This window comes from Microtus oregoni, unplaced genomic scaffold (assembly GCF_018167655.1).
Source record: "Microtus oregoni isolate MIOR12 unplaced genomic scaffold, Mior012 000013F_ref0000133, whole genome shotgun sequence".
NCBI classification, from domain to species: Eukaryota; Metazoa; Chordata; class Mammalia; order Rodentia; family Cricetidae; genus Microtus; species Microtus oregoni.
Window position 1 is genome coordinate 166,988 of NW_024543072.1, and position 11,702 is coordinate 178,689.

General features: G+C 51.3%; 1 protein-coding gene across 1 annotated transcript; it reads right to left on the reverse strand.

Annotated features, from left to right (window-relative positions):
• Positions 1–744: 744 nt before the first annotated feature.
• On the reverse strand, positions 745–11,346 carry LOC121454872 (A disintegrin and metalloproteinase with thrombospondin motifs 4-like). Its single transcript, XM_041662244.1, has 9 exons — positions 10,300–11,346; positions 8,882–9,205; positions 8,535–8,667; positions 7,823–7,993; positions 5,825–6,111; positions 5,535–5,721; positions 5,103–5,278; positions 3,707–3,882; positions 745–3,271 (listed from the first exon to the last, which is right to left on the reverse strand). The coding sequence occupies exons 1-9, from the start codon at positions 10,981–10,983 to the stop codon at positions 2,845–2,847; spliced, it is 2,565 nt and encodes an 854-aa protein (XP_041518178.1). The 5' UTR covers positions 10,984–11,346; the 3' UTR covers positions 745–2,844.
• Between the last annotated feature and the right edge of the window lie 356 nt (positions 11,347–11,702).

Here is an 11,702-nt window from a genome sequence, read left to right on the forward strand (position 1 = left end):
TTCCCTGAGGCTCGTTTACCTCATCTACATACGGTCCTTTTTGCTTTCCTGTTTTCCATGTCTGGCTGGCTGGGCACCCAGCTGGCTGGTCCCTTTTCTATCTGCCCGCCAGCCTTGCCTATCCCTCCTCTGCCTAGCTATTAACCACTCAGTTTTTTATTAGTTCAATCAGGTTCTTTAGGCAGACAAGGTAAAACAGAACACACCTTTTCATAGTTAAACAAATGCAGCATAAACCAAAGCAACACATCTTTACATAGTTAAGCTAATACTCCACAGCATAGCTCCACTTAAGAGAGCACTTGCACAAACACGAACAACCTCTGGGCCTGCCTCTCAACCTCAGAGGCCCTGCCTTGCACCTCAAACTCCTGTCTGGCAGTTCCCACTGAAGGTGGTATAGCAGAGCAAGATGCCTTTGGTTTCTCCGTGGTCCACCCTCACCTCAGGCCCGGTCTTCTCTTCCTACAGCTCCTTCCCACCTCAACATCCAGTCCCTTTCCCAATCCCTAGCAGGTCTGTATTTGCTTAACATTCAAAACTCTCCACCACGGAGGGCCAGGGCCGTTCGTGCTGCTGCACTTTGGGGACCAGTTTCTGGGGCCTGCTGGGAACAGGACTTCTAAATGTCTGAAGGCTGTGGTGCAAGGTCACTTTTGCTGGCTATAAGTGAGGTCTCCAGAACCAGAGAGAGCACACAGCTCTCCTTAAAATTGAAGGCGTTTATGCCCGAGATGAAACTGAATTCTACTCGGGCAAGAGATGTGCTTATATGTACGAAGCAAAGAACAACACAGTGACACCTGGAGGCAAACCAAACAAAACCAGAGTGATCTGGGGGAAAGTAACTCGGTCCCATGGAAACGGTGGCATGGTCGTGCCAAATTCCGAAGCAACCTTCCTGCAAAAGCCATTGGATACAGAATCCGTGTGATGCTGTACCCATCCCGGATTTAAACCAATGAAAAGTAAATAAATAAAAGTGAAAAAAAAAACCTCTCCACCATGCCTTTGCCCACCTGTCCCATCTATAACACACCCAAGACTGACTAGGTTATTCCTCTTGTTCCTCAAGGGAAGGAGATCCATTTCCGCTCAGTGCTGCTCCTCACATTCTGCACCACTGAACAGATGGCTCCACTCTCATTAGATCTGTCTACATTTTTTTTCTTTTGCTTTGCTGTTTATTGCTTACCAGACCACATCCTGTTCCTCTCATTGAATTCCATTCTAACCTCACATTTTCCAAGAAGTCTATTGGGCTTACGTTGATTGATGGTGGAGTCACTGTCCGAGTCAGTCATCACAAAGGTCACTTCTCATGTTACAACACCCTTTACTGTTCGAAAATCCTTGAACACAGAGCTATGGGAGCAGTTACCATGGGCCCCATTCCGTATGCTTGTAATCCAAAGTTGTGTATCAGTGACTTGCCCAACGTCACCCAGGTAATAAGGTGCTGAACCCTAGTTCAAGCTCAGATCCGTCAGCTCTGGAGTGCCAGGATGCTACTGTAACATCCTTCTCCATCCCTTGACTCCATCACTCTTACAACTACACTCTTTTTCTATTTATTTATTTATTTATTTATTTATTTATTTATTTTTGGGTTTTTCGAGACAGGGTTTCTCTGTGGTTTTGGAGCCCGTCCTGGAACTAGCTCTTGTAGACCAGGCTGGTCTCGAACTCACAGAGATCCGCCTGCCTCTGCCTCCCGAGTGCTGGGATTAAAGGCATGCGCCACCACCACCCGGCTACAACTATACTCTTGTTTGTGTTGAGGGAGTTGGGTTTTTGGTTTCTGTATCTTCATGTCCTTGTTGGCTATATTGCCAAGTGTTCATTACATCTGCTTCAGGTGATTATGTGCCCACGGAAGTGATGGACAGAACAGCCTTTTCTGACAATGTCTCCCAATCTTAGAGTACGGACAGCTACGGGATCTGAGCCTGGGGATAAAGAATGGCATAAGTGACATGGACGCTTGTCGGCTTTAAGTGCAGGGCAGACCCTCCATGGAGGAGCGTGAACAGAACACTGATGGGAATAAGAGCAGTCGCCACTTGCTGCGTACCTGTGGAGGGGGAGGCCTTATGCTAGTTCTTTATTTACATTATTTAACCCTTACAACAAATTTCTAAGGGAGGTATTATTGTTATTGGCAAACAAGAAAACAAATGCTCAAAGATGTGGGGCCAAGGTGCAACCCACATTTGTCTGACCCCCAGGGGCATATAAATAGCAGACTTCAATCTGTACATTTAAAAATATGATAATCCCTCACTCCCTGAAGACCAATCCTACCTTTGGCTCTCCCTTTCCTAGCCAAAAAAAGCCAGGGAGAGGAAAGCAGGACAGGTTGTACCTCATACAAAAACACACGCGTGCACGCACACACACACACACGACACACATACACCACTTATATTTGTTACCACCACCCTGATTTCATAGCTAGGGTGGGGGCTATAAGGGGTGAGTTTCCCCAAGACCTAGTCCCCTTCCCTGGTGCTAAATAAAAGCGAATAAATACTAAATAAATACAACTGGAATCCAGGACCCATCCTGCCTTCCCCTCTCCCTCCTGTGACCTGCAGGGCAGAGGGGGCAGTTTAGATAGGGGGCGTCTCCTAGCCCCTTTCCATTCACCTACACATCGCTGCCTCCCAGGGCAGGAAGCTAGGGCAGGGCCAGCCTGCAGTTTAGGGCAGAGAGGCAGGGCAGGTTTCGCCCTCTACAGCACTTCCCTGCTGTGTTTTAGCATGAGGCAGCTGCAGAACCCCCTCATTCTCCCAGATGAGTCCGAGGCCCCGGCACCCCAAAAGGGCAGCCGGGAGAGTGAGGTTATTTCCTGCCGGCCCAGGGACGCTTCCGAATGATCTCCAGAATCTGTGCCCGGCGATGCAGCCAGTCTTGGGGAGGGAGGCGTGGTGTTGAAGGAACTGGTCGCGGAACGAAGAAGCTGTACCGCAGACGTGCGTTCTGTGGGTTGCCGGCCACCAGGACTTGCAGCGTCAAGGGTTGGGCCAGAGGCCCATGTCCAGACAGTGTCTCTGAGGCTGCCGTGGCTCCGCTATAGCGCAGACTGACTGCCCCAGGAAGTGTCACATCCGTGGGGGAGGGCATCAGCGTGTATTCACCATTGAGGGCATAGGAACCATCTGGAAGCTTCAGGGCCAGGTAGATGCTCCTGGGGCCAGAACCCCCTTGCTGCCGTACAAGAATATGGGTGGCCCCGGCGGGGATAGTGACCACATCACTGTATCCGTACCTGTGAGGAAAAAGTACGTGAAGAACTCGGCATCTCTCGAATCCCTTCAGCTTGCCCTGTGTTTCTGTGTGTGTGTGTGTGTGTGTGTGTGTGTGTTTGCCTCTTCAGGCTTACACGAGACACGTATCCGCCTGAGAACAGAACTACCAGCAAGTGTGTCTTCCTCACTGGACACTTCCTATTGCTGCTTTTTATTCCAGTGCCTTTCCAGTCCCGGCGTCCTTGGGGCCTGTCCAGTTCCTACTCTTAGCTCCGAGGTCACCACCCCAGGCCTTCCCTGGTGCCCTCAAAGGCTCTTACGGCATCCTGTGTCCCCTCTGTCCACCGTGTGGAACCCTGCATTGTAATGTCTGCTCATCTCCCGCTTTAGCATTTAGTCCCAAGCCCATCACAGCAACCAGGAAAATAGAGGGGAAACAGAAATGGTGAAAAGACCTGAATTTTCTGAAGGAGCCCGACTGCTTGCTGCAGCTAGAACCATTCCCGCCGCAGACCATGCACTTGTCAAACTTCTTTTTGGAGCCAATAATCCGGTCACAGCCAGCATGGATACAGCGCCCCTGGACACAGACTGAGGAGCTGTCTGGGGAACACGGAGTTCCGTCTGCCACCTGAGGAGTAGAGGAGGGACATGGCTAAGGGTTCTTGCTAAGTCGGCAGGGGTTTGTAAGCTAAACATCTGGAAAGTGGTATCAGAAAAAAAAATGGGTAAGGAATGGGGTGTAGTGGGGCTTTACCTATATGGAATTTTTCTTTCTTTCTTTCTTTTTTTTTGAGACAGGATTTCTCTGTAGCTTTAGAGCCTGTCCTGGAACTAACTCTTGTAGACCAGGCTGGCCTTGAACTCACAGAGATCTGCCTGCCTCTGCCTCCCAAGTGCTGGGATTAAAGGTGTGTGCCACCACCATCCAGCCTCTACAGGATTATAATGATAATAGTGATATGATCATTTTCCCAGTATTGCCGATGAAACAGGTGATGTGGGGCTGGAGAGATGGCTCAGTGGTTAAGAGCACTGACTGCTCTTCCAGAGGACCCGGGTTCAATTCCCAGCACCCACATGGCAGTTCACACCTGTCTGAAGATCCAGTTACAGGGGATCTGACATCTTCACACCAATGCACATAAAATAAAGTTAAATAAACCATAAAATATTTAAAAAAAATGAAACAGGTGATGTGCAAAATGCTTTGTAAACAAAATCTAGGTCCCACAATTACTACATGAGATTTCTAAGGGTGAAATTATGAGGTTTAGAAAGATCACAAGGCAAGGGTTTTTAGTCCCAGCAACAAAAACTTAATGGAATGGCCTCCAGATAGACACTAGAGGGCAACAAACCTATAGGAATTGTCTGGGGACGGGAGGGGGTCCAAAGCTGGTAGGCAGGGCACGCTTTGCCTTGAACGAGCCACTCTGTATTACAGAGGGAGTGTCCAGATGTCAGTGATTTCTGGGAGGTCTGTCCATTGAGGACTGGCTGTCCAAGAGTCAATTCTTTGAGAGAGGACTCCATGGACAGGAGAGTTGAGGACCTCCCCAAAAGGCCACAGGCTTCCATTCTCACCAAATGGGGTACAAAAGGATGGACAAAGAGGGAAGGAAACAGATACAACAAGTTAGAGCAGCTTTCCCGGCCACATATCCAGAGTTAGGCATTTGTTTCCCTAATACTGGGCGTGGACAGACAAGACAGTGAATCTGTAGGCAGGCTGACGTGGTGTGATGCACTCCAGCAATGGTCTGGAGGGACACCCCCCCTTCCCCCCGAGAGAGACCACTGGGATGTGTGTGTAAGCCCTGTCTGGGCCTAAGGGTTTCTGGTCCTCACCCGTGGCTCCAGTACATAGTAGTAACCCAGTGCCCGGGCCTGGCAGGTGAGTTTGCACTGGTCTCGTGGGGCTACACCTGTGTAGCGTGGGACCCAGTCCATGGGCCCTGGGAAGCTCTTGAAGAGGTCCGTCCTGTGGTTGTAGGCAGCACACTGCTCCTCACGGAAGGTCAATGCTATAGGGATAAAATGGGCAGACTGAGCCCCTCTCTCCTCCCACTAGCCCACACAGCCTTCCATCTAGCCTCTCAGAACTTTAGCTGGCATGACATCTCTCTCCCTCACAGACTGCCAGGGACAGTTCTTGAAAGATAAAGAACACCCCCCCCCCCCCCCGGGGAAGCAGAGTCAATCAGCTCAGTTCAGCACTCTAGGGACAGCACCTCTTCTCTAGCATCCCCTCCCAGGGCTCCCAGCCTTCCCAGCTCTCACCTGAGCCGCTTGGGCAGTTCTCAGTGTTGCAGGAGCGGAAACGGGTACGGCGACCCTCGCAGTACTTGCCACCATTCCGGGGGACGGGCCTTGTGCAGTCCCGGGAGGAGAACTGGACACCACCCCCACAGCTCCTAGAGCAGTCACCCCATGGTCCCCAGGGACCCCAGCCCCCAGCCTGTGGAATCTGCAGAGACACAGGACGGAAGTGGGATAAGTACACTCTCCTAGGTTTAGAACCAGTCTCCTCCCCACAAGCCTTTCACCCAAGCCGTGCCCTGGGCTCTCACATCGAAGTCCTTGAGCTGGTCCACGTGAAGACAGCGGCCGCCCATGCAGGCCTGTGCGGATCCGCAGGGAGTACCGTCAGCCCAGGGTGAATGCTTAGTCTGGCACATAGCATGGCCGTTGAGGTGGCCTGAGCACCAGAGGGCAGCACAGGGTGGGGGCAGCTGTGGACAATGGCGTGAGTCAGGCCCAAAGGTCAGTTGGCACTGGCGGTCAGCATCGTAGTCCTTGCCAGGAAAAGTCACTGGCAGATGCAGGGGAGCCTCTGGTTTGTCTAAGAGACAGTGCCCTGGAAGGGGGTTAAGGTAAAAGTTAGCAAGAGACTGAGGTGGGCACTAAGGATTGCCAACTGAAAGCCTGGGCTCCCTGGTGGCTAAGGTACCCTCAGCTACACCGTATTGGATGTTTATTATGTGATCAGTACTGGTAAAGCCTTGAATCCACATGACCTCATTTACTAACCACACCACTGTGAGATACTGGCTGTTAGTATAACTAACTGCAAACCCAGAGAAGCCAAGTAACTTAATCCACATGTCTGCATGTAACAAAGAGCTCGGTCAGCACAGGAGCCAAAGCGCTTCTGCCTGATCTTACTCACCATAGAATTTATTATTTTTTTTAGTATTTGGGCTTTGAAAACTTTTTTTCTTATCATATTCACTTATTCGTCTGCACAAGCCACAGCACATGTATGGAGGTCAGAGGACAACTTGCAGAGGTCGTCAGGTCATTGGGCTTGGCAGCAATCACCTCAACCTGCTGAGCCATCTTGCTGACCCCATTTGGAGTCTTGGGGGCAGAGATTCATTCACTCCACAGCATCACATAGCTTGGAACTCACTATTACATAACCGAAGCTTGCCTGGAAGTTATGTGGCAATCTTTCTGCCTTAGTTTCCCCAATACTAAGTTTATAGGCATATGTTACGCTGCTTAGTTCTGCTATACATTTTTTTTTTATAGATATGGTCTCTATACAGTCCTGGCTGTCCTGAAATTCACTACATAGACCAGGTTGGTCTCAAACTCACAAAGCTCCATCTGCCTCTCAGTGCTGGGATTAATGGTATGTGCCACCATGCCCATCTACAGAATTTTTTTTTTTAATATTTATTTATTTATTATATACAATATTCTGGTGCCAGAAGAGGGCACCAGACCTCTTTACAGATGGTTGTGAGCCACCATGTGGTTGCTGGGAATTGAACTCAGGACCTCTGGAAGAACAGTCAGTGCTCTTAACCACTGAGCCATCTCTCCAGCCCCCATCTACAGAATTTTTGAGAATGCCTCTAGTCAGTAACTTTGGGGAGCTTGAGAGTTGGCTCCACAGTTAAGAGCACTTGGAGAGGTCTGGAGTTCGGTTCCCAGCATCTGCATCAAGTAACTCACAAACTGCCTCCAGTTCCAGGGGGTCCAACACCCTTTTTCTGGCCTCCATGGGTACCTTCAAGCTTGTATGCATACACATATAAGCAAATAAATAAAAAATAAAATAAATTTTGGAGAAAGTCATTCTGCTGTCTCGTATACTTTATCGAATGACAAGATTTCTAGCCAATCCATTTCAACACTGGACAGTGCTAGTCCTTAAAAAGTCAATTCTTCTCTCTCTTTTTTTTTTTTTTGGGATAGGGTTATTTTGTATAGCTCTGGCATTCCTGGAACTTGCTCTGTAGATCGGGCTGGCCTCCTACTCAGAGACCCTCCTGCCTCTGCCTCCCAAGTGCTAGGATTAAAGGTGTGCCACCACTTCCCAGATTAAAGGTCAATTCTAATTGTATGGAGCCAGTATTTGCCTCCCTTACCTGTGCTATTTGTTTTCATAGGGAGTGGGAACCATACAAAGATAGCAGCATTTCTGACCCCATCACGTACAGCAGAGGCAGCACACATGGAGGAGTCAACAGGGCTCACAGAGAATGTTCCAGAAAGAAGAGCCCAGTGGGAGAGGGCAGGAATCGAGTCTTATTTTGAGAAAGATGCCACCTGCTTACCATAGCCATTGTCCAGGAAGTCAGTGATGAAGCGGGCACTGCATGGGGACCAAGGCTCTTCAGGATCCACGTGAGCCATAACTGGAGCCATGACGTGGCGAGTGGAGCCCCCCTGCCCGTTCAGATTAACACATGGCTTGGAGTTATCATGGAGCATGTTGAAGACATGGCCTGTAAGAGAAGAGATCCTGCTAGCGTCCAAGGGTTCCATCCTGTGTCCTCGGGAGGGGGGGGTGGTCCATCATAAGCTTGGTTGCAACTGCTGCTGATCAGATCCACCTCCCCTCCCCCATCTCAAATCTCCTTATAGTTCTCTGAAGGTTCCATGTGTAGCCCCTATTGCTCTGTCTTCTCTCCCCAGAGGAAAGGCCTCTTCTGCTTGTTGTCCACTGTAGCTAACACTCCCAATCCTCAGTCCCCACTCCCTTACTATCTCTCCTTCTGAACATGTAATTCATGTACATATATACAGTTCAAAGTCGTTCCCACCTGCTACTTTTTTTTAATAGAAAAAAAAAAATCTATGTTTGTCTGTACCCAGAAGAGAGAAGGAGATTGAACTTGGACCTAGGCCTGGGGAGGAAGAGGAGGAGGAGGAGGAGAATACCTTGGTACCCCCATTTGCACTCGAGTGAGCACCTTAGCTCCTTATAGCATCCCTAGTACCCTTCAGTTCCACTTCAGGGGCCACACTGTCCCACTGCTCCCTTACCCAGTTCGTGAGCAGCAGTGAAGGCCGACTGGAGTCCGTCGTCCTCCACAATAGCACAGCTCCGAGCCGGATCACACACTGTGCCCACATCAGCCATACCCAGAGTGTCACAAGTAGAGACGCCACACAGGTCCTGTGGAGGAGGAGCACAGAAGACGCTTGGGGCTGATACCCAGATTAGTGAGGACCCAGCATGGTCAGGGCCCGGATGGTCCCCCCACGGCAGGATGACTGGGGTCTGGTACATGTTGCACGACTTTAGGGACGCCCTTTCCATCAGGTTTGTGTATGGGCAGTGTCTCTTTGCGTTGTGGTTCTTTGGGTGTGGTGCTGCCTGGGAGCCTTACCTGACGGGTGAACAGAATGGCTGTGTCAAAGTGGTCAGGATCTGAGTCGTCAGGGGTGTTGAGGCCCCGCTGCCAGGTGCAGAAGCTGCGTAGGGTCTGGGCTGCACTCGGCCCCACTTGGGGCCCTTCCTGGCCTGACCCCAGGATCACTAGCCGAGTCACCACCAAGCTGACAGGGTTTCGGATGCTTGGGTGCTTAAAGGCCTTGGCTGCTGCAGCCATAACTGTTAGCAGGTAGCGCTTTAGCCCTGTACCATGGAATGCTGCCATCTTGTCATCGGCTACCACCAGTGTCTCCACGAATCTACTCAGAGAAGCAAAGCGCTGAAGAGAGGGGGGAAAAAAAAGAAAAAAAAATGAGAGGAGGGTCCTGAAACAGTCGCCCAGGCCCATGGATCCCTTCTCCTCTTCCTCTCTTCCTGGGTCTAGAACTTAGCAGAGTCAGCTGGCCCTCACACGCCTCACAGGATTCCTGAAGTGACTGGTTTGGACCCTCCCCCTAACCCCAAAGCGCAGGGCTTTTGTGGTAATGTTGAAGAATCAGCTGTTGTTCTGAAAGAGGAGAAGGCTTTGCCACGTTTCAGGGCTGAGTGGGCCCCAGAGGTGAAAAGCAGCTGGGACTGCTTTGGGGAGGGGCACTGGGGTCCCTGAGTGTGGCAGGGGTTGTCGGAGCAGAGCTAGAGAGAGGGCTGGGCTGTGACAACGACCGACCGACGTGTCTGCCCTATGTAGTTGGAGGAACAATTCAGTCAGCAGCTAGGGCCACGGCCAGATCTCAGCGTGGCGGGTGTGGAAGGAGCGTCTGGTCTGGATTAAAGCTAGAGAAGGGGTGGGAGAGAAAAAAAGGGGGAGACCCAGGAGTGGGAGGGAGGAAAGGATGGCGCCTCCCGCAGCCTAGCAGCCAGCCCACAGTGTGGGAAGAAGATGGACCCAGAGGTATGGATGCTTCCCCTCGCCTGGCCTACTTCGACATTTGCCAGAACAATTTTAAAGGCAACGTCAGAAGCCAAAAAAAACCCAACCCCATCAGGCCTCAAACTTCACTTCTCTAGCTGGGGTAGGGGTAAAAATCACTGGGGCAGAGAAAAGAGCCTAGGCCAACAGGCTGTTAGGAGAGCTTTACTGCTGGGAACTGTGTCAGCAGGAGACTCCACGGCCAGGAAGGGGCGGGGTGTGGTGGGGAGGTCATTACAGCCCAGAGAATCTGTGTTACCTCGGGGAATCCTCAGAGCAAAGCAAATGGCTAAGGCAGGGAGAAGCCAACACTTTCCAAAGTAAGGGTAGTGGAGATAGGAAAGGCAGAGAGGAGAAAGGCTGAAAAGCTAGAAGCGGGAGTGGGAGGAGAGAGGGTGAATAGGGGTCAGTAGGACAGACTTGGCGGGAGGATAATACAGGACAAAAACTCCACTGTTGCCTACCTTGGTTCTTCGGGGAGTGGGATTGGGGGTCCCAGAAGGAGCCTTGACGTTGCACATGGGGCCTTGGCTGCTGTCAGGACTCTTCCGGCGTAGGATGTGAGCCCCTGGTCCCCCAGCAGAGTTAAGGGAGCCTCCCTCCAGGGGCTGGAGGTGGAGTTCAGCCCCTCGGTACTGCAACACCCCTAGTAGGGCTCCCCCGTCCCAGTGCAAAGATGCCACCGACTCCGGATCTCCATTGATGGTGCCAGTCAGGTAGGTACCTGGCTCTGCCCCACCCAGCATTTCAGGTGCCTGGCCCAGGTACTGCACTGTCAGCCCCTCTACCTGGACCCCAGGGTCCTGCTCTAATTCTAGTAGTAGCACCTCCCCAAAGGCTGGCAAGCGGTACAGCAGCCTGGCAGGGGTACCTGAGCCAGGCAAGATGCTGCCATTGAGCTTCTCTGGAAACACGATTTCCTCCTCCCGAGGGAGGGGGCTGGCTGCCCAGGCTAAGGGCAAGAGGGAGGCCAGCAGCAGCACCAGCGACCGCCTCCACTCCAGACCAGAGAAAGGCACTGTGTGAAGCTGCAAGAGGAGTTGGGTTCTTCGCAGCCAGTGCCCAGTCAAGCCCCTCCCGGGATGCAAGCCCATCTGGGACATGGTACCCGTGCTGCAGCTGGGATGGATTGAGGCCATTGGAGGCATCAAATCCTCCCCACCCTAACTATGGAAAACTCCTCTTTAAAGTCGTAGGGGCTCGGATTTGTGCCAAAATCTGAGGCGAAGTTTTTAGAGGGGCTAGGGACGTTCAGAGAAGATGAAAAAAACAGTCCCTGGGCTCAAGAAATGCGCCTAAGGACCTCTCTCCTCCAAAACTTCCTCCTGTGCCCTTCTCTCCTGGGTCTTTGTCTCTCCCTGTCTGTGTCTTCTTCAGCTTCTCTGGCTTCTCCCTCTGCCCAGTTGTGGCTTTCCCTCAGTGCCTGCTCTGTCTCTGCCTCCCTTTGCTATCTCTTTGTCTCTGTCTCTCTTCTCATCAGTCTCTTTCCTTTCTGTGTATCAGTGGGTCTCCCCCGGGTTCTCCCCAGTCTCTCTCCCCGCCAGCTCTTTTAAGCATCCCCGAGCCTCCCTCTGTGTGTGATTGGCTGATCTGTAAGCCACTCAGCCAGAAGCTCAGTCAGTGGGACTCGGACGCATGTATGTATCATCACTTCCCAAAGACCTTAGTTGTTTCTTTTCTTTTCCTTTTTTTTCTTTCCCTTAAAAAGAAAGAAAGGAAAAAAAAAAAAGAGGGACTTGCCCAGGGAAAGGGAATCTCTAGCAACCAGATGCATTATGGGCACCGAGCCAGCTGATGACACATCCTTTTCCCAAATCCCACCAGCAGCCCTCAGCTGTCTTTTTCCCTTTTTGGTGGGACAGAGCCC

Excerpts from the sequence above, each read along its gene's own strand:
- LOC121454872 (XM_041662244.1), bottom strand. The coding sequence starts at position 10,983 with ATGCCTCCAATGGCCTCAATCCATCCCAGCTGCAGCACGGGTACCATG. Across the intron at positions 5,722-5,824 it reads ACCAGCTCAAGGACTTCGAT|ATTCCACAGGCTGGGGGCTG; the intron begins GTGAGAGCCCAG and ends GTGTCTCTGCAG. Across the intron at positions 5,279-5,534 it reads GAACTGCCCAAGCGGCTCAG|CATTGACCTTCCGTGAGGAG; the intron begins GTGAGAGCTGGG and ends TTATCCCTATAG.